The sequence below is a fragment of the Anoplopoma fimbria genome, chromosome 4 (genome assembly GCF_027596085.1).
Source record: "Anoplopoma fimbria isolate UVic2021 breed Golden Eagle Sablefish chromosome 4, Afim_UVic_2022, whole genome shotgun sequence".
Lineage (NCBI taxonomy): Eukaryota > Metazoa > Chordata > Actinopteri > Perciformes > Anoplopomatidae > Anoplopoma > Anoplopoma fimbria.
This window is the reverse complement of record NC_072452.1, coordinates 18,977,467-19,003,061: the sequence shown is the minus strand read 5'-3', so window position 1 is coordinate 19,003,061 and position 25,595 is coordinate 18,977,467. Positions and strand designations below refer to the sequence as shown.

At 39.1% G+C, this 25,595-nt stretch overlaps 1 protein-coding gene across 3 annotated transcripts; it reads left to right on the top strand.

The window, feature by feature from the left end:
• The first annotated feature begins 1,160 nt into the window (after positions 1-1,160).
• LOC129089862 (solute carrier family 4 member 11-like) lies at positions 1,161-24,207 on the top strand. Of its 3 annotated transcripts, none has more exons than XM_054597254.1 (20): positions 1,161-1,387; positions 11,118-11,168; positions 11,943-12,038; positions 12,406-12,440; positions 12,805-13,024; positions 13,143-13,224; positions 13,482-13,605; positions 14,092-14,301; positions 16,001-16,085; positions 16,261-16,386; positions 16,474-16,587; positions 16,840-16,972; positions 17,291-17,364; positions 18,303-18,570; positions 19,933-20,039; positions 20,390-20,555; positions 20,750-20,923; positions 21,779-21,974; positions 22,943-23,112; positions 23,496-24,207. In XM_054597254.1, the coding sequence occupies exons 1-20, from the start codon at positions 1,327-1,329 to the stop codon at positions 23,560-23,562; spliced, it is 2,559 nt and encodes an 852-aa protein (XP_054453229.1). In that variant the 5' UTR covers positions 1,161-1,326; the 3' UTR covers positions 23,563-24,207. The 3 variants fall into 3 exon arrangements, with proteins under 3 accessions (XP_054453229.1, XP_054453231.1, XP_054453230.1); XM_054597256.1 differs by lacking the exon at positions 1,161-1,387 and adding an exon at positions 4,841-4,916; XM_054597255.1 differs by lacking the exon at positions 1,161-1,387 and adding an exon at positions 6,272-6,477.
• Positions 24,208-25,595: the final 1,388 nt, after the last annotated feature.

The following is a 25,595-nucleotide window of genomic DNA, read 5'->3' as shown; positions in this document are numbered from 1 at the left end:
CTCACAGGGTTTGTTTCCTTATCATTAAAGCATTTGCTTATTGCCTCTCTGCTGGGTTTTTAAGACTCTCCTCTGCCAATGAATCACCGACATTAAAACACAACAAAACAGCTGATAGAGACAAAAGTGTGGACTTTTGGATCTGTAAACCCTTTTGACTTCCCACTGAAGTCAGACAACATGTCATAGGAACTAGTTCTTTGAAAGCATAACACATTCTTCTCTGCTTGAATGACCTCACAAGAACTGCTTGTGTAACATGTGGCACAACATTATTCTGTATGTGAGTGTATGCATACTCTATATGTGCAAAACCACAATTCAGTGGCTGTGGAATCACAGAATAATAGTTTCCTTTAAAAGCAGGGTTGGTTATCTTCCATAAAATATTTTTGATTCTGACAGTAATCAATGAATCAAATGCTCTGACAAAGAAAAAGAAACAATCGGTAACTGTGGCTGACGCAGGACTTTTTCATTCAGCCCTGGATGTAATGATTATATGTTCTACCTGCCTACATGTATTCTGCCTGTGCATTCATTTCTCACCACAGGAATCGTCCACAAGCTGCTAGCTTAACAGCTGTGAGTATCAAAAATAGCCATGTTCATTGTTAACATTCATAATGATATTTTTTCAGGGACAGGCTTCAGAAAGAGGCCTGAAGGGAAAAGCTGTCAGTGTAGATGACTTTGTGACTTGGCGACTGTTGCTAGTGCTGCTAGCTACTTTCATTTGAAAGGAGTTGGCAACACTGGACTGGGTTTTACTGGTTGAATGATTTTTAAAAATCTAACATACTCTCGCTATTTTCTCAAGATTACCAACCCTGCATTTAAGTCAAGTTAAAACGTGCCTCTGTAGAGGTCCCTGGATTGAGCCCTTTGAATAGCATGAATATTGCATGACTCATACAGGTGAACACTGTGGCTGCATTCATGGTTTAGCATAACAGTTAAGTGGTGAATGTTTCACAGGAGAGCTGCATTAAAATATCAAAGAATCCCAGCCGGGGTTAAAAATAGTTTCCTCACACCTTCCTCCCCTATCTCCTCTCCTCCCCCTTCTCTTTGTCTCTTCTTTCCCCCAAAACCCACCTTCACCTTCCGCATTACCTTCTGCACATAAAGTCAGCCTCACTGTGATTGGCAGGGAGGACATTCAGGTGTTAGTCATTGGTCGTGACCCATTCCCATCTACCTGAGGGCCTGACTGCAAGACCATTCATGCTGCAACTCTCAGGAAACACATTTTGCAATCTCAATTTCACCACCGTATTCAAAATTTAACAGAGTTTGGACTGCATAGCAAGAAAACCTTGGTATATGAAGATCAAAAAGGAGGCTGAGGAGATGCCAGGAGTCACCGTGAATCGATTTTCCGAAGGTAAGGGTCATAGACCTGAGTCAAAATAGTTGTGAATGATCATAATGGTTGTGAGCATCAGATGGGATGATTGTACCGGCTTTTTTTCAATCGTATGAGTATATTTAAGGGAATATTAATAATTGCGTTGCCATTGTGGACCGGTCTGTGGTCTATTATTCAGAATTTTATAATCTTATTATGAGTAATACATTTTATTTAATCCTAATAGTCTTACTGTTGACTTGATACACGTGTTAGGAAATAATGGCCTTGTCATCTAGAATGTGCATCGCTCTGCACGCATTTTCCATTATGCTTGTTTGGAAAGATACACAGTGAACACTGTCAATAGTAGACGTGATGACCTTTAATGGATGAAGGTCACAGTGTGAGCGCGATGAGCAGCAGATCAATATAAATTCAATCAGAGATGAACGGAAACAACACAGAAAAGTGTTTGTATCGGACTAAAGGTCTACTTGTTGCATCACTTCTATGTCCTGTATTGAATTTTTAAAAGTCAAAAACACTTATTTTTATGTCTGACAAATGCAAACAGGAGTGAGTCAAGTTAAGCTGGCTGATCATACCGATATTTCCACATTTATTGAATGAGAATAAAAAGGAATATAAACATTTTGAGGCTGCATCTTATGTTTTATTTGAGGGAGAATAAACTCTAGTTATTACAGAGTTTATGGCTCTTCAGTATGAATAATAATCTCACTGCACAGTCTTTCCACACATGTTCACATATTTAATGTTTGACTGCAAAATTGATCGCTGTAACCTTTGCTGTGCAATTTGTTACATATTTATAGCTCTGAGTCAGTAAAATCAACAGATTCATTCAGCAGCTCTTCTATGTCGCCCAGTTCTGAATCATCAACCACTTTGGACCTTTTTTTATTATATATATTTTCTGGTATTGTTTTGAGGCTTTTTATAACCAACAATGTGAATGTGAAGCGTGTGTTTTATGTTTTGTGGTCCTCTGTAACGCCCCACAGGTGTGTTTCCCTCAGTTCTGGCCCTCAGGTGCTCCCTGAGTTTGATTAATGTTTCACAGCGGATTAAGCCAAACTCATTGTGCACCCGCAATGACCCCTTTGACCACAGAACATTAGTTTATTAATGCAGCATTTCATTGCTTTCCTGGCCTCTTTGTTAGTGCTCTGGTCACTGTTTGACTTATTGCTACGCCAGCGATGAAAGTCCACAATACAAACTGAATGAAAAGTGTAGTCTGGTTTTATTTTAAGTGGTGAATAAACTCCATAATCTGATTTCTTTATCTGATTAATTAGACTTTATGTGTAGTTAAAAGAAAGTACACAATATATAAAGGTTCTGCTCTAGTTTGTGGAGTAATTTATGATCAGGGCTGAAGCCAGGACACAAAAGTGGCTTTTTAAGCTTAAATAAGCAACACGATATCATTCCAACCCGTCACATACTGACGCTTTGTCGTACCCCTTTGGGTCATATACTATCGCACCGGGTAACCCAGCACATGGTCGCAGTATACACGTGGTTAATGTTGTGAATTCAAACAACAACAAAAAATGCCTGGGTTTAGGCAGCCAACCACTTAGTTACCTTTATGAAAAGCATCACATAAAATAATTACTTGAATTTAGTAAAACTTGAAAAACACAACATAAGTGCAGAAAACATGTAACTTTAAAATACCTCAACAAGACTTTTGGACACAACAGCACTCTTGTTTGTTTTGTTCTCATCTTTAAAGCATTTGCAATAATCCAACCGGTAGATAAAAGCGTCCTCCAACAAACCACGGTGCACTTTGGAGTGGGAAAACTTTAAATTATGTTCAACTGACCTCTTTCAACCAGAAAGCCACTTTTATCCAGCTTAGACTCTGATGTATGTGACCTTCAAAGTGCATATACAAAATGAAAAACACAGTTTCTTCTTATTAAATCCTTAACTGAGTCAGCAGTCAGGTCCCGTTTGGTGCCATGCAGTTTTTGAAAAGCAGACTGTGCTGCCATCTCATGGCAGTGAACGTTATAGTGATGCCTGCTAACCCTTTGTCCCAATTGATTTACCCCTATAATCAATTTTTTTTAATATCTGGTGACTTAGTTTATGCTTTTATTCTACCCTGCAACCCCTATGCTGCCAATTTAAAAGAGTATGTACAGTTTTCAAGGCTTGTAATATCTAGAAAAATACAAGCAGGTATAATGTGAGTAATTGCATCACCAGCTTATACAAGGACTGTTTGTTTTGAATGCAAAATTGTTTCCCAGCATTAGGGCATTTACTCTGGCAGAGGTCATTTTGATTTTGGTCTGTTCTGTAGCTTATAATAACATTCAACCATGGCAACTAAATGTATCCCCAAATTGTCTTCCTACGTGTGCTTGAGTCAAAAGAAATAAGTGTAGTTTGTCCTTCAGGCTGAGCAGACAGTCTTCTGTGGTCAAACTCGATAAAAAAACAACAACATCACAGTCTGCGTAAACAAGTGACTTGTGTCACGTTGCCTCCATCAGTTCAGCTTTATTCAGTCAAATCATCTCTTATGAGAATTTTCAGGACAGCCGTTCAGACAGCTGTTTACATACAAAAAAAATGTATGCACATGTTAAACTACAGTGTGTTTACCATCTGTCTGGTCTTTTTTATAAAATGTTCTCCCATCTGGAAGAAATAAATTAATAAAATGATAATGATGGAAACACAGTTTTTGAGTAGATTTAAACGAATGAATGAAAAACTAATCAGGAAATAACAGTTGGTGAATGAATAACTCTGAATCTAGAATTATGTAATAGATAATAACAGACCAGACTGCTTTATATTATGGTAAGCTGAATTATTTATTTTAGATATCTTTGTTGACTACTTACTTAATGAACCATGAACAGCACATAGCTGTTCTTATCTGACTATTTGACTAACTAATAATTCTTTCTTCCGTTTCTACTTTCTGATTGTTACCAAATCCTGTGTTATGAAACACAAGTCAAATTACCTTTCATCTGTGAGTAACATGATATACCTTTTTCAAGTTTCCTGGTCAGCAGGTCAGACAGTGAGTTTATAGTTTAACAGGTCGAGGAAGTGTGTCTTTAGTTTGAGCTCTTTTTCTTACAATGTACTTTCAGCAGGTCTGTTTGTGTCCGTTATTGCATCTGGTTTGAGCAACTTCATAGTCGATCTTTAACAAAAGTTTGCAGATTTGCCTCCTCACTTTCTACCTTTAAAATGATTGTGGAGATAATTGTAGTTAAAGGTAACCCGTAGAGTTTTTGACCACTAGTAGCGCCCTGAACAATGTTTTAAGAGTGGGTCACCTCTTTCTTAACATCTTGATGTTAATGCACACATAAGGCCCTACATAGTTCTTCAGGGGGGGCTTCATGCAATTCCGCTGATTGACAATAGGGGGCAGTAACCTGTCATAAAACGTAGCAATGTGCTAACATTGGCAAGAGAGAAGAACACCGGAAGCTAATGGAAACAATGCAGGTTTTTAGATTCTTCCCAAAAATCTGCTCTGGTAATGTTTCATAAGGTAGGAAATGTTTTCAACAGGTTTACTAGGCCCAAAGGACACATAATACACGATATGAAACTATGAATTTAAACATCATTTAGATTGTTTAGAAAATACATTTCCACAGGGTCCCTTAAGCAGTTTGGTTATTGGTGCATGTAATGAAGCTGTTTTAAGTGTTTGAATACTTGAACAGAGTTATCGTTGGTAAATGTGACGTGATAGGTTTCTTTGTCTTTAATTGTGTCCTTAACACCACTACGTGTAAGATCTGAATGTTCCAACCTTGGTGTCCACGGGGCACAGAGAGGAATTTAGCTGAAAGTAATAATTTTTACAAACAGAAACACGTCATAAAAATGATCTAAAGCAAAAATATGAGAGTCTATAAAAACTCTACACGTGGATTTTGAAGTGATATCAAAATAAGTAGGACAAACACTTAAGATTCCCTTCTTTAACATTAGCTGGCTGTCTTTTCCCCCCAGTATATCTTTAAGCCTAAAGACATACTTAATATCTTTAGTTAACATCATAACACACAATTACAAAATGTTTTTCTCACCTTTTCTCTCTCATTGTCACCATTTGAATGAATCTCCTCACCACCAGAAATCATTCAGTTAAAACATAAAACTGACACATATTTGTAACCAATACTCTCAAAGGAAACCCGACCTGATCCAAACATCAAGACCACAAAATATAAATGAACAAACATGAAAAAAGAAAAAGGTGGAGTTTATCATTTTATATAATCTAACTAACTTTTCATTGACTCAGTACAGATGCTGTACTTTCATCCTACCAGTTACTCACACACCATAAACAGGACATTTGTTCGGTCATTAAGCATTATGTATCGTGTTTTAACAGAAGCTTAAAATACAAAGGCACTGACATAAAGCTTAGTGTGTCCAAACCCTGTTAAGTTAACTGGTTGGCGAACTTTCTTATATGGAAATATAAAGTCAAATCATAAGAATAAGAGCCAGAAACCTGTAACACCAAAACACAAAACATAGTTTTGTATTAATTTCCACTTACTATATTCGGATTAGTCTGTTGCAATTATTGTTTTCGTAGTAACTTGCCTCTGCATTATACTTTTGCTCTGGTTTATGCTTTGAGATGCTTGTTTAAGAAAGGAGATGCACTTATGACTTCTGGTGACTAGTAGTTCTCTTGAATACCTATGTTGAATACACTTCCTGTAAGTCGCTTTGGATAAAAGTGTCTGCTAAATGACTGTAATGTAATGTAAATGTAATGTAAAAGGCACAAGGACCCAGCAGAAAATAAACACGCCCTCACCCTCCCTGCTCTGGCTTCCTTCCCTCCCACTTCCTCCCTCAAACCCATGTGCTGCTGGAGGAGAGGCATGTGTGTGTGTGTGTGTGTGTGTGAGTGTGTGTGTGTGTGTGTGTGTTAATGAAAGATATTGAGAGGGGGATCACGGGTGAGTGCAGGGTGTTTGGGAGCAGAGAGAAGGATGATGGGTTGACCTTTTGGAGAGCGTCTCACCTTTAAAACCTGGAGAACATGGAAGCCAAAAAGGTCCTCCATTTTGTGCCATCTGGTAAGTTTTTAGAGGGGTGGAGCGGGGTGAGAAGGTCTTTCATGGTGCAACCTGAGCCTACTGTGTCAAACACGTGGAGAAAGCCTCTCTATAGTGTGAGTGTGTTTGTGTGTTTCCTGATAGCATCTAGAGAACAGTAATGAGTTTTGAATATCATATGTAGTGCAGGCTTTCATCTTTAGATGGATTATCATTTTATAATCTTCTATTATCTTTTATTCACCTGCTTCTTTGGGTGCTATTACACTTCTGTCTTTGTATTCCTAATATTACACCCAGAGAATATGAGCAAATGGCTTTTATTGCCGGGAAAGTCAAAAGGATATGGGTCAATATTTACAGTATGGCAATAAATGGCATATTTATCTGTCATAATAGGTTTTTACAGCAGACCTGCAAATACTTTTTATGCTCTAACACTTCTACTGCATCACAACTGTGAAGGAAATCGTTCCAGAAAAGTTCTTCCATTGATTTAAAATAACTTATTAGGCCAAACTTTCTGCTGTTGTATTAAGTGGGAAAGTCTAAAATGTGATACTGCTATAGTGTCATATAGTCCACTCTCCCAGTTGACTTCTTTGCTTTTATCATGCAACACAAAAGCTTCAAAACAATTATTCAACAGGAAGTGTTCTATTTTGATAAACCGGCAATCTCTCGAGTATTTTTTTCCAGTAAACATTAATGGGTTCAGCTTCTCCAAAGTGAGGATGTGCTGCTTTTCTTTGTCTTATGTGACAGCAAACTGAGCATGTTTGGGTTTTGGAATGTTGCTCAGACAAAGCCAGCCGTTTAAATAAGTTTTAACATGTTTTAAACCAGACTTTTCAATCAACGGTTTGAGAAGATAATTGGCAGATTATTCAATGATAAAAAGTAGTTGCAGCCCTACAACAAGTAAAAATGTATGTTCACTTCAGTTCCATTAAAGGGTTAAAAGGCCCTACTTGTATTTTCTCAGGTCAAGGATTAAGAAGATTATCTTTCAGAAAAATGTCTAATATTCTAATCTGGCCTTCCCACTCTTGTTGAAGACATTCTCTGCTTAAAGTTGATGATAATGTGATACAATTGGGATTAAAAAAGGAACTGTACCAAACCTACAGCATCACCACCCTTTGCTTCTGTTATCTACAGACTTAAGACTGTTTTGCAGCCTTTATCTCATCCACTTAACTTTTCAACTAAAAAACCCCTTCAGTCTCCCAGAGGATTAATGTCAAACATCTCACATACTTCTTTGATGTCTAAATGAGAAGTAAACCCAGATGTGTACTTTGGTTAGTGAAGTACAACTTGTCAGTGTTTGTCCAGTGGTCGTGTCCGTTGTGCTGCTTAACCAAACATCAAGTCGTCTTTATCATCGGCCTCATAGGTGTTGGAGTGGAATGAGCTGTAGTTCATCCTTCCTGTTTGCTTTATTTCAATATGAATGTGTACATTGTGACCTACAAAGTACACACTGTTCATGGCACAGCCGCCCGCACCAACCGTGTTTAATTTACGTTTTACTACGAGCGCTGAGTCCTCTCTGCCGCGATGGTTTGACCTTGTGCAGTTCAGCACAGAGTTCTCAGTTTTGTAGCTCTTGTTTCAAAGACCCAACATTCTTCTGTTTCCTATTCCTCAAGGTCATCCTCTAGATAGCAAGATGGCAGGGGTTAATACAAAATATCTAAGGCGTTAAATCAGCCTTGTTTTTTCCAGTGAGACAGAGAAATCAAAACAGACAGACATCAAATCATCGGCATTAAGCGGTGGTTTGGTTTGTCAGACCAAACATTTTATATTTTAAAGTTCTGAGAAAATATAGCATGGCAGAACTGGTGGTTTTGAAAAAAAAAAGTAATGAATATGTTCATATATGTTGTCTGACACATATATTAAATTACAGAAACATGATTTAATAAACATTCTGTTTCTAAATCGCGCTGAAACAGCAATCAGTGTGTCCACATTTGAGCAAAGCAATTAATCCCTTGTGTGAGATCAAGAAAAGGAGGACGAGGGATAAGTGAATATATTGTCAAGTATACCGGTTTTGATAATCATAATATTTAAAAAAGGAAATATTGACATAATGTTAACAATAATCACTTATGATAATATTGATACAAAATACACAATTAACAAAGTAAAAAAGTTTCAGTTGACAAATTCTTTATAGAGATCGCAATAATATTGTCGTCATGAATTGATCGACCACAATTACGTAACCATAACAATGGTTTCTTTGCCAACTGGAATCCAAACACACACCTCTGATCCGTTAGCTTGCTCTACTGCTAGCTGTTACCACCCAAGAGAAGAGCTGTTTTATGTGAGGGTTAGGCTCAGCTAGTCACCACAAATCACGTTACATCACTGTAAACACCAACGAGTTCAATATGTGGTATCAGAAATATTTTACAGGAAGAGAAAGGACAGATTTTTATATTTAAAAAATGACTTAACAAGCAGTATAATCACCACGGGGACAAAGGATAAGAGCTTTTGTAAATAACATCAAAACCTGTATTGTAATAGGTCACAAACAGGATAAGAAGACTATTTTAAGGAGCATTGTCAATGTCAAAGGCTTGACTTACACTTCTGTCACTGCCGATGTCAACAGACTGCAGAGTAATCACGAGGAAGTCAGTGTGCAACAGGAAACCCACAGGCATGAGCCATCGTAACACACGCCTGAAAAAACCCTGCAAAGCAAATCTTCTCTGATAAACTTTTAATGTAGCTGTCTGTACTGCATAAACAATGATGGACGGATGAGACACTCTCCTGTCAATTCTTAGTTGCGTTTCTGTCTTCAAACCAATTTCACTGTTGGAGCTGATGAGAAACGTGTGTGTCATTACTGTTTAGTTAAAGCCAGTTCTCTACTCTTGATCATGCTGATGAGACATTGTGGGATAAACTTGACCTTTATCTTCATGAGACGAGACAGTAAACGTCTCAACCAGGCAGACTAAATCTAAATCATCCTCTGGTACAAACAGCTCGTTTTAGGAGCTTCGAGGCCCCCTGTTGTCCGGCCAGACTCCTGTGAAGTAGAGGGAGGCCTGGGAATGGTCTGTCTAATCTGCTTTGAGATATGGCCTTGCTTAGGAGCCCCCCCGGAGCCAATCAGCGCCTCAGGCAAGGAAAAGCTCATCTGTACAGCTACAGCAGCTTCTCACAGACACATGACCGCTTAATACAAACATCAGACACAGCTGGTGTCAGATTTTTGTTGTAACCGATAACGAAGGTGTCTTTTTTTCAGTTTTCTTAGCATGTGTCCTTTTTTTCCACTTTCCTCCTTAACTGACATCCACTTTCTATGCCCAGAATTTATTAAATATGTCACGCTATTTTAAAAGGTCTGAGTGTGCGTCACTCTGGCAAGAATGATTCAACAAGATCAGATAATTACATTTCAGTGTATGTGATGGGAGCAGCTGAAAAGGTCGAGGCCTGCTGGTGAACATGGATTGTTTTTGTCACTGTTGAAGTGAGAGCTGTTGCACACGGGTCAGACGTAACAGGGTCCGTCAACATGGAGTCCAGTTTCACACAATTCTATCACAATGTGCTTGTCAGTTTGTGTATGAAAAAATAATGGCTGTGCCACAAAGGGATTTCGGCGCTTTAATATTAAAGATGTTATGGTGTTGGTGTGCTTTGGTTTATTTAGGCGCTGATCATGAACCCTCAATGTTCCTGGTTTGAGTCTGGTAGAGGCTTTTGTTGCATTGTGTTTCCCGTCTCTCTCCTATTATTTCCTGCCATTTCTTCAATGTTGGCTCTCGACTCAGGGCATAAAATATATATTAAAAATGTGGTGTTGTGATTCCATGTCACATGCAATCCACAGAAACCTTTTACTAGACCAGAAAACATGGATTTTCTTTATTTTGTAAGTAATAAAATTGAATTGTCCTCCATTATGGTCTTAATGCTTTTAAAGCCTTCCTCACATTGCCAGAGAAAAACAAGGGTCCTTAATGGTAACTACAGAAGACAGGTCTTGAAAAAAACTTTCGGATTCTGCATTCAATCTCAGACTATAACCTGGAACCTATTTTTCTCATGTTTTTGTGTCTAAGTGACTAATGGGGACAACTTTTGAAATTGGTAATGTAATCATTTGAAGCAAATCCTCATCGTCATTGTGCGTCCACTAAAAGTGCTTGTTTTTGCCACTGACAGGCTCAGATTGTTATTTGAAGTGGAAAAGACTCTTCAGAGGAATATAACGCTACCTGCTCAACACCAAACAGCTGATTGACAAAGTTAGCCGCTAGCTTGTGAACATAATGGAGCATTTAGCAGCCAAAGATTCAGACATTTTAGTCAGGAGTTGGTGGAAACCAAATCATATCTAAAAGGGAGTGAATCTGCACTGACAGTAATCATTTAGCTAAAAACACGACTTCAATTGAATGAAAAATTTGCACCCGATCTGTTGATGTGTAAATTAGTGACATTTAGCAATGTTAATATAAGGTGTTTATAAATCAACAGTTTATATTTAATATGACTCTTAAACTTCCATTATGTGTTGGACGATTGCAAGTCAATATAAACAATAATGAAACATTTTATTATAAAATACTGAGCATGAATAATGAAGTAAATATTTGTCTTTTCTCCTACAGAGGCTCCGTCCACCGGGAGGTCCAAGAATGGATATGTTTTCCAAGGGATGGGTGCGTAGATGCAGTATTACATGTTTTTATGTTCTTTTGTTGCGTTCTTATATCTGCACAATATGATTTGCTTTGCAAGCACAGAGAAAGTAAATCAGCATACGAGGGAGTATACAGTGATTTTTCACATGTAAACTTATTGCTACAGCTATTTATGCTAATGCAAATACTGCTCACTGATGACCCATTTCACATGCTGGTGAGCACAGCCGCTCGTGTGTTGAGAGGTTAATTAATGGGTGAATAATGAGGCAGATGATCTCTGAGCCAAGGATGGGAAGTGGGAAGAACCATAGCTCAAAGCTGTGCTCATGACGGGTTAAGGTTAACTCTCTTATTCTGTCTGGCTGTTTCTTTCTCCCCTCATAAAAGCTTGTGTTTCGAGATGCCATATTTATCTTCTATACAATTAAGGAATTTACGAGGGGCTGCTTTTGTTATATTGCTGCATGTCTGGTTTAAGTTTTTTATTTTTTTTATTGGGTCCGTCTCTCTCCCTCTTGCTGTGTACTCGTCAACAGATGGCAGAGGGCTGGAAGCGAAGCATTAATTGTCCCTTAGTGGAGACATTGTTAATGTGGCCGGCGTTGCATTTTAAGCCCGTTTCAAATAACAAGTTTTATCTCACTGTTTGGTTCGTCTATGAAATGCCCTTTATTATAATTAAATTGTAAATTCTTACATACAAACGGTGTAACATCACAGCACAGCAGCGAGCTCTGTTAAAATGACTCCTGTTCTCGACTGTGACCACTTATGTTTTTAATCCAACAGAGCTGCAGGATGGGGAACAGGAGGATTGTGGGGAAGATTCACCCGTCACTCACAAGGATCTCATCTATGACACCCAGATCGACATCAGTGTTTCAGGTTTGTGCGTGTTATAATAAGAACAAAAATTTAGTCTGTGGTGTGATTTGTTCTAAGATTATAATTAGAGAGAACAAATGCCTCCATTATTCAACAATACAGATTAATAAATCATCCCAGTGCCATGACGTTACATTAAAAGCTACCCTTGTGACTTTATTGCATGAGAATATCTTGCAGGTTCTGCATTTAGGAACATCATGTGTGCCAGCTCTGATTACCAGAGTCATAATACCTGGGTGAAAGTTCATGGACATGAACTGGCAGCTAGTGCTTCCCTATTAACTATTAATAATAGGGAGACGTTTTAGTTATTTGGAAGTAAGGCTGAGGAAGTGTGTTAAATTTTGTTTTTTATTATTTGCAGATCCTGGGTTTGGGCTTTTGAACACAACAAGAAAAGTAAGATTTCCTTTGACCAGTCCCCCTCTCTTTGTTCTGTCATAATCATTACTGCAGAATTACAAAGGAAAAAGCAGCATTTTTTTTGTTTCTTCTACACATATTACCTCTGAATATACAGCCAAGAAAAGATTGTTTTACCAACTGTCCCTTTTGAAGCTAAAATCTCAAATGTCATCTGACGCTTGATGTTTTAAACTAACTGAGAACTGTTAAAGCAGTGAGTTAGGTGGGAATGTTTGGATTGACTTGCTGTTTTTGCGATATGCAGCCAGCAAAATCACAAAAAATAACCTTTCACCTATTTGCACTGTGACATTATTACATCATCAATTAATTTCCCCTTGTCCTTGGCTCACACTAGTATGTGAAGCCAATGAACTTCCAGGAGGAAGTGCGCGCCCACAGAGACCTGGACAGCTTCCTGGCCCAGGCGAGCATCCTTTTGGATGAGGAAGCTGCAACTGTGGACGAAGTCCTGAGGCGAATGCTGGCTCACGTGGTCGAGGACGGCCACGGGAGCTGCGATGCGGACGAGGTCATGAACTCGCTGTTCACGGATGCGGGAGGGAAGGAGTTTAACGGTGGGCAAAATATATCAAAAGCATTTTGAGATGAAATGTTTGCCTCAGAGGACGCTTGACATATCCGCTTTAAAGCTCTTTTTGGTTTGTTCATTGAAATGTTGTTGTGTTCCCACAGTTCACCTTCTGTCAGAGACCCTTCAGGGTGTGACTGCTACTCCCACTGGCATTCGTTACCAGCAGTCCTGGCTTTGTATACTGTGAGTTCATCTGCAATAATATTTACGCCACAGGGTGCTATTGTGACTAATTCCTCCAGCCTGCAGCTCGGTGAATATTGTGGACAGTTGCTGAGACTTTACAGGGACAACAACACAACAACAAAAATGTTTTCATTGGAAAAGTCATTTTCTTTTGGTTTCAGTAGTGGGGCTCTAATTTACACCTGCCAATACAGAATTCTGCACAATTCAATCGTTTCTACACCACTGATGCGAAATGAATTATTTCAATTTAGCTCCAATGTGAGGAGCCTGCAGAGACGGCATGTCTGCATCGCCCGTCTGGAGAGGCCACAGAACTGGGGAGTCAACTGCTGCGAGGCCCGATATGTCATCCTCATCCTGGCCCCTCCTCGAACGGTAAGGACCAGTTCTCAGTTCCTCTTTTCAAAACTGGTGGCTTACAGCAATTATTTTTAATGGTATATCCACTGTTTATGAGGAAGAGGTGTTGGAAATGAACCCATTTCAGACTCTTTAACAAGAATACGTGCAGGTTTTCCCAGCTTTCCATGATAGTAAACTGATGATCTTTGGATTTTATTGACAGACAAGAAATAAGAAGACGTCCTCTTGGGTGCTGACAAACTGATATTTTATATCTAGGAAATTATATTTTACACCCTAATCAGGTGCATTCAGAAAAGCCACACAGATTTGGTTTGACTTTTGGATCTGGCTGCTGACCTTTTTTTATATGTCGACTTAATCCTCATTCTTCAGATCACATTCCTACCACCAAATGTTAGACAATTATCCGTCTATGGGATTGTAAAACTCAAAAGCTGTGTTCAAGTAGTTATTTATGGTCAAATTTAAAGAGTTGCTTTCTCATTACCCTTTCAGAAAAGCACCAAGACGGCCATTGAGCTCGGAAGAACATTTGCCACGATGTTCTCAGACATTTCCTTCAGACAGAAGCTTCTGGAGGCCAAAACCCAGGAGGATTTTAAACAGGAGCTGGTACAACAGCGACAGCAGCTCGCCGTTGTCACTGAGAAGGCGGTCGTGGAGGAAGTGGAGGACTCAGACCCACGTAGAGGGAAACCACTCAAGGTGTGAAAGAAGAGCAAAGCAGGAGATGTGAAACATAAAGACACATATTGGGCCTTTGCTGCAATCAGTGCAGAAACACATAATTGAAATAATAAGAATATCCACCTGACAAACATGGGTTAAGGATGTTGTATAACTTCAGAACAATGATGCCAGGAGAGAAAGTAATTTACAACGATACGGAAACATAACCCTCCCTAACAAGGAGTTGTTACTCATAAAACTAACATTTATATTCTCTACCGCGTGCTTTCCCTCGCTCCATCAAGGCACATAAAGATGTGAGGCAGTAAAGTAGTTGAGCCAGATTATCTGATTATCCTGTTTCCACACTCTATCAGCCAGGCCCGATGAACGAGAAGCAGCTGGGCAACAAACTGACAAAAGCTGCCAAGTCTTCCGTGGCTCTGGCAGCACAATGTGTGCGGCTCCATTTAGTGATAAAGTACGTCGTTATGTCCAGTGTTTAAATTAAGGGGAAATGTGTGTGCTCAGCAGGAGGGAGGAGGAGGAGAGGGAACACCCAGATACTGCCTGGAGAGAAAGCACGTAGCGGGGTTGTAAAAAGAACAAGAGAGAACAAACAACAGGTTGAGGCTTCACCTGATGTCCTGAAATCTGCATTTAAATGCAGGTTGTTGGTGCCAAACCAGCCTTTAAGCTGTTCTGCGGTTCCAAAGTTGTCTAAAAGAAAACAAGCAGTTATGAACACTCAGGTGGGCCAGTATCTCGTTCTTATACAAATATAAGTGTTTCTAAGAATGTGTTATGTAAAACATTATCCAGCCAGCAAATGTACTTAAATGTAAGCATTTCCTAATGAATTTTCTCTCTTTATGAAATGTTTTATCATCGTCTCTCACTCACAAAAGTGAGACCACTGTGTCAGTGAAAAGGGGTCTAGACGCAGAAAAAAAAAACTCCCTCAACACAAATACATGCAAGTGAACATTCCTCAGTAGTGGGGGAAGTATTTAGATCCTTTACTGAAGTAAAAGTACTAATACCACACTGTAAAAATACTGTCTCGCATAGAAAATGTTATAATGTTCTCAAAGTATTAAAAGTAAAAGTACTCAATGCAGAAAATGTCCCCTGTGACAGTCATGCTATTATACAGTACCAATCAAAAGTTTGGACACACCTTCTCATTCAATGGTTTTTCTTTATTTTTATTTTTATTCTTTTCTACATTGTAGATTAATATTGAAGAAATCCAAACTATGAAGGAACACATATGGAATTATGTGGTAAACAAACAAATGCTCAACAAACCAGAATATGTTTTATATTTTAGATTCTTCAAAGTAGTTGAATGAGAAGGTGTGTCCAAACTTTTGACTGGTACTGTATATCACTAGGTAGATCATTTAAAAATAATAAATGGAAAAGCAGCAAATCGTCACATTTGTGAAGCTGAAACCATGACATGATTTTGTCTAAAAGATGACTAAACAATCAAAATAGCTGAAAATTGATACTGATATATTTCTACTGTTTATATCTTGACAGACAAAATGATTTCTCACATTATAAACCATTGTGCAGGGTTTTGACATCTGATAAGCCTTCAAACTGATGGATGAATTATTCAAAACATATTTCACCTTCTAAGTAGACAAAGTATTGTTTACTGAAATATAATTCTTCACACTGACTGACGTGTCAAAATGACAAAATTCTGTATTTTTCTTCACAGTTCAAAGAATTCTTTAAGGTCGGGAAAGGTGTTTATGACGACCTGCGTCGCCGACTCCCCCTCTACCCCTCAGACTTCACAGATGGTATTAATACGTTTTTGTTATACTTCCTTCTAAGTTGGAATAACATATCTATTTAAACTAATTACCTTTGCTACAAAATCACGAGATGTCTTTTGTTAAAAGTCTTGCTCTTTGAAGATATCTTCACATTTTGGCTGTTTATGATCTATAATAAGCCTTTAAATAATCCATCAAGGTATGACTGGGAAGGACCGCTGTCTGCTGAAGTACACCACCACGGCTATTTTCCTCTACATTGCTATTCTGCTGCCTGCTATCGCCTTCGGTTCACTGAACGACGAAAGCACAAGAGGAGAGATAGGTATGGACTCCTGTCGACATCCTATAAAACCGTTAGCTGTTTAATCTGAAGCATAAAAACTAAGTGAAGGTTTTGTTGTCTTGACAGATGTTCAGAAGACCATTGTTGGTCAGAGCATCGGAGGAGTGATTTATTCTTTGTTTGCTGGATCACCACTCGTCATTCCACTGACCACTGCGCCACTGGCCATCTTCATAAGTGGTGCGTATTGTGTCCTACTCATTAAACAGGTGAATTAATCTGTTGAAAACATCAACCGCAAAAAAATTAACGGACAAACTCTTCACCATACTGTATATTACATTCAGCAAATGCATTGCAATTCAAGCATGAACCTGAACATCAGGCAGCTTCAAACAACCAAGTTGGTAGCCAAGTAACTAGACAGTTAAAGTGAAAATGTTATTAATTATAATGTGTTAAAATTGTGTCTTTATGTCTGTTTTTTTTCAGTCATCAGGGGAATCTGCGACGACTACGAGCTGGACTTCGATTCTTTCTACGCCTGCATCGGTTTATGGAACAGCCTGTTCCTCATCCTCGGAGGCTTGTTCAATGTCAGCCTGTTTATGAAACTCTTCAAACGGTGAATACACAACGCCCGCATTTGTTACCGTGACACATCACAGACAGAAGCTCCATACTTGTAATATATGTAGCTAGCCGTGTGGCCATGAACTGAGGTGAGGCCACTGATAAGAGAGGAGGCATCTGTTGTGACTTCCTCTTTTCAGACACAATTATTAATTTAGTTAAATGTGCACTCTCGCTATCTGGGTCAATATTTCGTCTTGAATGGACTATTATGACTGTGTCGAATTAAAAAACATTTTGATAAAACATGAATGATCACACTATGCTTTCTTTTTTTTTTTTTTTTTTTTTTACATGTGTTATCTCCCAGCTCAACAGAGGAAGTCATTGCATTGTTCATCTCCATAGCGTTTGTCGGGGATGCGGTGAAAGGCACCGTCAAAAGTAAGTCAAGCCAAGGTCAGACTGCATTAAACATGTTCTGGATGCCTAAACGCCTGCATATCATTTGTTAGGGGTAATGTAGCCTGGCAAATATACGTATCAATCATGGAGGGAAAGCAAGCATGTAATCAAACAGGCCCCTGTTTGTTGTGGAAAAACAGACAACTCCATAATGTGAATATAATATAATGTAGTGTTTCAAACAGCTTCTATTTATATCTTTTTTCACAAGGGTTTGTCTGAACGGACATAATGTATGACCATCTGATTCTTTACAGCTTTACGCTTTACGCCTCAGGCTGTGGTTTTCTCTTCAACTACATTAAACTGACCAGAGCTTCAATACAATGCAATGCTTGATTGTGCTTGAAAGGCTAGAAATATACTGAGAAAAAATACATCATGTGGAATTGTTCCGATAAATGTGTCTCCAATGAGTCTTGTTCTTGCGGCAGCATGTTTTTGACACCTTAACAAAGCTTCTTTGTATAACAAGAAACTTCTTGTTTTTGAAACTTTTCATGTTATAACAAATCAAATAATCAAATTTGGACAGGAAACGCCTCTATTTTTAAACATTTAATCAATAAAACAAACTTTTCTTGTTATACCATGAGATGTTGGTATGATTTTAAACCATACTTATTATGACGTAAAAAAGATTGGGTAAAAATATCACCATATTGGCAGCAATACCCCCCATATTCAAATCTGAATTAATTTGAACAAATAGCAAAACTAACAGGCACACAGGGGAAATTGGCAAATTGTTATTTATGCTGTCACAAACAAGTGTTTTTTTTCATAAAAATATCGCCTTTGTGTAAAAGAATCTTGTAGAAATAAGGAAACGTTATTATGAGCAATACGCTGCATCAAGATTGTCCCCGGTGTCATCCGTTTTTTTCTTTCTTTCCTCTTTCCCCCTCTCTTCCTAGTTTTTCAACACTTCTACCATGGGCCAACACTGGCAACCACAAACAGCACGTTGGTGCTTGAGCAGATTAAAGAGATCTTGGAGAAGACGATGAACCAGACGGGAAACATGCTCGATCATCATAATGAGACGGTGTCACTGATGGGACACTCAGAGATCTTCTTGCCCGAGTCTCTGGTGTTGACAACGAGAGAAAGGCCCATCCTCTGTCTGCTGCTCATGTTGGGGACTCTGTGGCTGGGTTACGCACTCTACCTCATCAAGAAGAGGTATGTCTACATACTGGACCATTTAATCTAATTGTTTAGAATATATACACTGCAAGAAGTGGCACATTAATATAACCCTACAATTTTTAAACAATTTTACATGCAGGACTTACACATGTACTGGAGTATATTGTACATTGTCGAGTGTTACTTTTACTTAAAGGTCCCATATTGTAAAAAGTCAGATTTCCATGTTTTTTGATTGTTAAACAGGTCTAGGCGCAAAATAAATACTGTGAACGTATCAAAACGCTCAGTTCACGCAGAAATGCAGACAACTCGTATTCAGATACTGCGCCTTTAAACTAGCCGTCAGGACTTCGTAAAGTTGTGATGTCACACAGTCACCAGTAAAAGTGGCACCTAACTATGTGTTATCGACACACGCAGCTTCCACGGCTGCAGTGATGCTGTGACAGCAAAAGATGCGGAAGATCGGAAAGCCCTGACCAATCAGAGCGGACGGGGTTTAGCGGGAGGGGGGGCTTAAAGAGACAAGCGATAAAAATAGAGCGTTTAAACATAGAGTGAACACAGATAGACTGACAGACAGAATGAGGAAAATAAAGTGAGTTTAAGTATTAGTGCTATATACAAGATTGGGAGCATTTCTTTTGCGGTTCTCAAATGACAATGGCTGAGCCGGCGGCTGGCAGCTAACGTGCGCTAACATTCACTAAAGGAACGCACGGGCGGCCCGGCTATGTCAACAAAGCAAGGAGAAGCTTAGATAACAACACACACAGAGAGAAAGAGCGACTTCATTCTCTGCTCAAGTAGACACTACTCCACCATATCTTCACATCGCAAATAGTTGTTTGATGCTATATTAAAGCTCTGAATGTTGCATAGTGCACCTTTAAAAGATGTTAACATGTCCAAGTAGAAACCCAAAATACAAGTATGAACTTGAAATGAACATGATTTGTCTCATTTAAATAAATGATCTGACTGCTAGAAATATGAAGTGGCATAAATGGAAGTACCTAAGTACATTGAATTATTAAATCTGTATTTATGCATGTGATTAGTGACTCTCCACCGCTGTAGCTGAATCTATTGGCACATAGTTATAAAGCTGGGAGAACATGAAAAAGAGAGAAACAGTAAATCCCAGGAGTCTGGCAGAAGGTTACAATGATTTTCAGCCTTCAGGTGTAATGGTGTAATAGAGGAGGTAGATAAATGGGTGTATTTCCAATTCTGACTCCCGGGACGTCATTGCTCCCCCAAACTTTCACTACTTGACATGAATTACTTTTCCAGTAACCACTGTAAGATATACAGATGTAAAACTTGCGGTATTTATCACATCAGAGTTGCATGATGTTGAAATATGCATCTTCTCTTTTCCCCCCACAGCCCGTATCTGAATGACAGAATCAGGGAGGTGGTGTCTGACTGCGCTCTGCCGATCTCCGTGGTGATAGTCTCCTTCATTGGCTCCTACCTTTTCCTTGACATACAGCGTGAGTACAGATCTCTCAAATGAAAGAACTTATAGAAGAGTACCCTTGAGACTTAAAGTCACAACCTTGGCACAGAACGCCTTTCACTGTTCATAAATCCTCTGTTGGAGGCGAAAAAAAAGGAACATATTTGCTTTGAGAGAGCTTTCAAACCAGTGGGGGTTCTGAGTCAATGTGGGTCAAAGACACTGGGTTGAAAGTTACTTAGAAAACAAAGCTTACTGGCATTAAAGCTCACTATTCAGGCATTTCTATTTATTATGTCATCATTGTTTTACCTTGCAAATGTGATAAAACTCTACTTGCGATATTTGATCTAATGTCTTCTATTACTCTTATGTTCCTATTAGTTCCTGTGTTCAGTGTCCACGATGGCCCCATCTTCAACTTCCCTCCATTTAATAAGCTGTCAGGAATGAACACACTGAGCGCGGCCGGGCTGGGTTTCCTCCTCGCATTGCTCATCTTCATCGACCAGAACATCGTCATCTCACTCACACATGTACCAGAACACAAGTAAGGGGTTTAATTACCGAAACCATGACAACGAATGTAACATGACGTGTATATGTGTACTATGTGCTATGATGTACCTTCTGTGATATATAAAGGTTATATTGTAATGCTGCTGTCTTTTATTGACAAACCACCTGACACTTGTGTGTGTGTGTGTGTGTGTGTGTGTGTGTGTGTGTGAACGTCTGTACCAGGTTGCTAAAAGGCACAGCGTTCCACTGGGACTTAATGCTGACTGGCTTCATCAACATCCTCATGTCCTGTCTGGGGTTGCCATGGATGCACGCTGCCTTCCCACATTCCTCCCTGCACGCCCGTCAGCTGGCCAAAGTGGAACAGCACGTAGAGAACGGACACCTCTACACGACGTGAGTAAAGTTAAGACAAGGACAGAAACCAAGCGGCGCTCTGAAAGACATCCAGAGTGAAAACACCAGCATGTCTGAACCCTTTTTAACTTTCAGTTTGAAGGTGGTGTCGGTTCAAACGCTGACAAAAATGATTCAATAGTTATTCAGTGAATGTATTTAAAAAAAGTTTGTGATACTTCTGCATTATTCATCTCAAAACTGGTTGTAAAATATTAAATGGACCTTGAGATTGTTTGGTCAAAAGGAATATAGCTCAAACATGTTTTTTTTCATTATTATTTCAGTGTGCAAACCCTGAACATTTCCTTCCGTTATTTATCTATTTTCTATCAGAGTAGTCTTTTGATGTAATGGTAGAATAAATGGTGGAATGCATTAGAAAATAAAAAAGCAGTTAAACTTAAAATATTATAAACAAAAATAGTAATAATTAACTTTTAGAAATATAAAAATTAAAGCTTGATCACATTTTAACACTGCAATGTTAACATGCATTATATTTGGTCACATACTGCATGTAGATTGGAAATGTATTAATAATTCCCAGTTTCTTTTAAGATATTCGAGTTAAATCATTGTCTTTTAGTTTAAAAAACCCCAGAGGGGTCACACGATGATAACAAAGAAAAACATAAATTTCAATTTAGGACATTGTTTCTATTTCTTCTGAAATACTGAATACCTTCATCTGTTAAGGGCCCCTAATGATAAAATCATTCTGAAGTTGACAATTACACATGTTATTAGGAGTTACTAAAAGCTGTTAATTTAGAACTGACATGTTATCTAGTCGGGTAAGAAGTGTTGATTGGTATATTAAAAGCGATGTTTCTCTGCCCTTGTGTCAAACAGTATTGTCAGTGTGAAGGAGACTCGTCTGACCTCTCTGGTAGCCAACATCCTGATCGGCCTGTCTGCCTTCATGCTGCCCATTCCTCTGCAGTGGATCCCAAAGCCCGTCCTCTACGGCCTCTTCCTCTACATCGCGGCCACTTCTCTTGATGGGAACCAGATGGTGGACCGCATGGCCCTGCTGCTAAAGGAACAGGTGAGCAGGGAAGGACACTGTGGTTTGATTGCTTGATCTGTTTGTTTTCCCTGTTAATCCATTAAACTGGCCGCTGGCACCCAACGGTGGATGTTTGAAAAGTTTGGTATCCAGATATTCAGTGGGCAGAGAAAGTTTAGGGTTAACTTTCATACCACTATGAACTATCCTGTTCAGTTTCTTGTTTTTATGACAAAACATGAAAAAACTGTAGTTATCATATGATGGGCCATGTTACTATGACAAACTACTTCCACATGGAAAGTTGGAACTAAACTAACTGTAACGATAGGGGGTTACACTTCTGTTTGTCGTTATGACGAGAAATGTTTCCCATCTTAACGAAACATGAGTCTGTGAAATAACTAGAAGGTTTCATAATATAAACAACATATCATGTACATTATGTTGTTATATTTATAAACATTTCTTGTATTATTTGATAATAATAACATGAAAAAATATCTTAATATAACATGGAACATGGGGGCGGCTGTGGCGTAGTGGAGAGCAAGGTATGATCTCACCATACCTTCTGATCTCCAATCAGAGGGTCGGTGGTTCGATACCCAGCTTCGGCAGTCGATGTGTCCTTGGGCAAGACACTTAACCCCAAGTTGCTCCCGAAGGCTTGCCATCGGTGTGGACTGGATGTTGCATGAATGTTAGTTAGAGTCTGATGGTGGCACCTTGCATGGTAGCCTGTCATCAGTGTGTGAATGGGTGAATGATATGTAATATACTACTGATTGTAAGTCGCTTTGGATAAAAGCGTCTGCTAAATGACTGTAATGTAAATGTAATGTAATGGAAAACCACCAGATTTTTCATTTGTTCTGCAACAACAGTATTTACATAAACATATTGCCTGCCATGGCTTTTAGCCAATCCACTTTTATATTAGCAAAACAAAATATGTGATTTAAAACAGCGTTATAACCACATCATACTCTCTCTTCTTTGTCCAGACCTCCTACCCCCCCACTCACTACATTCGCCGTGTGCCTCAGAGGAAGGTCCACTTCTTCACGGCGCTGCAGATGATCCAGCTGATCATCCTGTGTGCGTTCGGGATGTATCCTCTGCCTTACATGAAGATGGTCTTCCCCCTTCTGATGATCCTGCTGGTCCCTGTCAGGTGAGACGACCCAGGCCAACAGGGGGCAGAGCGGGGCCGTGGAAAACCAACACAGTGCACGTCTGCTTTGATTTGACATGAGGCTGAGATTCATGCTGAGCTGTTTTTAAAGGGGCGATCCACAGATTTTACACATGAGGATCAGTTTACTAGTAAAAACAGATGGGTAAAGTCTTCAGTGGCTCTGGAGGGAGCTTTCTAAAGTCTGAGAAAATGCTGAAATCATTGGGGTTTTCTTGAAGACTGCATATTTTTAGCCTTAAAAACTGAGGGCGTGGTGTTTGAAAGACTTTTGTAATGCAAAAATTGTCTGAATTCATGTTCAGATACTATTTCCATAGAACAGATGTAACTGTACAGTGTTTCTCTGTGTTTTATCTCAGGACCAGCCTGCTTCCCCGAGTCATCGATGCCAAGTACCTGGACATCATGGACGCCCAGCACATGTAGAACGAGAGAGCACACCTAATGAAAGGATTCACTTTCTCCAGCTGGAGAGAGAAACAGACTCAGAACTAAACAAAATGCATTTGGACTTCAAGATGTGGATGCGAGTACTCTGCTGGTGACTGGACGACCATTTACACCCCGATAAGCTTTCTCATTGTTCATCACACATTTACCATCAACGTAGCTGATTTACTTTAAATATGTACTATTACTGCATCTTTATTTCACTTCACAATATAATTCTGAAGGAGTTTCTTTTGATGTGCTTTCACAAACGCATCATGTTTTGTAATAGAGAGCTGCTTGTTCTGTGCCCTACTTGGGTTTAAAGTTTGATGTGGATGAGAGGATTTCAGCGTTTTCTCACTGTAGAATATCCATCACCATTTAACGAAGTGAAGAAGATTTTCTCAAAAGTTAAAACATGCAAAGTGAAGTGTCACCTAATGTTGCTAAAGCTTTAATCAAAACCAAACACTGAAGTCGGATATCACAAGATATGTGTTACAGCTCTTTAAATGTAAAAAAACGTCTGCTTTCATTCTGAGGAGGCATGTAAGGAGATAAAGTATGTTACTATGAAGGTAATTTGTTCTGTGCATTGTAATGTTTGGATTAAATAAAACCGTTGTTACACAAATAAATACCTTTAAAAGGAACTGATTCAAGAGTTTTTCATTAAACTGAACCACCTCAATATTAAAAGCTAAATACTTAACTGATGCAGTCACAGGAGAGAACCTTCTCAAATATCATCACATACCTTATTGAGTCGAGGGGACTTAGTTGTCTGATTGTTGAATTTCTCCAATAGATGGCAGTAGAGGCTCATCTTCAGGATGGATTGAGATCAGGCTTGGATGGTGATGGATGAATACTTACCAGTATATTGCAACAAAAAAAATGAGGCAGATTCATATCGTCCAGTATAAGAAACTAGGACATTTACCAAAAGTTCACCACTTCTCGAGGTTTTGTCACATTATTCTATTTCATCTGTTTTAAGACACATTTTTAAGCCAACAAACCACCTGATGCTCTAATTTTAAATGCAATCTTCTGCCTTTGATGTGCTCAAAATTGTTTTTCCACCACTTCATCACACATGTTTTTCAGACATGTATTAACTGTTTGTATTGAGTGCCTTGAATACATTTGCAGGGGAAAATCCAACTGTTTTGTTTGCGCCCCTCTGCCAAACAAAAGGAGGGTCATTTTCACATTGTGCTGCAATGAAGCAGGGAACACAATTATCATCTGTGCGTATACGCGGCCGCAACTATAATAATGAATGCAGCAGAAGAAAAGAGTTGGTTGCAATTCACATTCAGTAATTTGGTATTAAATTGCGCAAAGAAAATAACCTTTCTTTGTTGAATAAACCAGAAGGTGCCGTGTGAATGTCGTCTGATAGACAATGTGCTTATTTTTCTTGATTTATATAAAAGAAATGGTGTGATCATAACATGCTCATTTTATCATCTGCAGCATTTTTGGGTCCCACTCTGGGTTTGATTACTATTTTTGCTGATTACTCTCATTGTTTGTTTGAGAACTATGTAGGAGCCTAATTCAACACTGAGAGATGTGTAAACAAACTTCATGTAGCCCTTTAGTCTGGTCTGCCAGTGCGCTGAGCCAACTGCGGGCTCGAGTATAAAAATCCGACCATCTCTGTGACTCAGCTGAGATAGGGACTTTTACTTCCCATGAGGAAACGAGAACCGAGAGAAGAGAGTGAAAGATGACTTGGCTATCACCATAGAAATACATCCACTTCTTGGTCATCATAGAGATGCCACAAATTAATTTACCATCACAAAAACCTGTATATTTATCTGTCTGCCACCCACACAGAACAACCCTTTCTGATCTGAGATCTGTGCTGAATAATTTTTGCTCTCGTCTTTGCAGTTGGAGCCCAACATCTCCATTAGCTGCGGGCTTCCTCCACATTTCTATCGTGTTTTCTGTGTACCTGTGCTGCCTTGCCTACCTGTGTGGTCACTTCCGTGTCCCAGAGGCGTCACCGG

Bases quoted from the DNA above. Each gene is read 5' to 3' on its own strand.
- LOC129089862 (XM_054597254.1), top strand. From the start codon at position 1,327: ATGAAGATCAAAAAGGAGGCTGAGGAGATGCCAGGAGTCACCGTGAAT. The intron at 1,388-11,117 runs GTAAGGGTCATA...TTTCTCCTACAG, and splicing joins CGTGAATCGATTTTCCGAAG to AGGCTCCGTCCACCGGGAGG. The intron at 20,040-20,389 runs GTGAGTACAGAT...TGTTCCTATTAG, and splicing joins CCTTTTCCTTGACATACAGC to TTCCTGTGTTCAGTGTCCAC.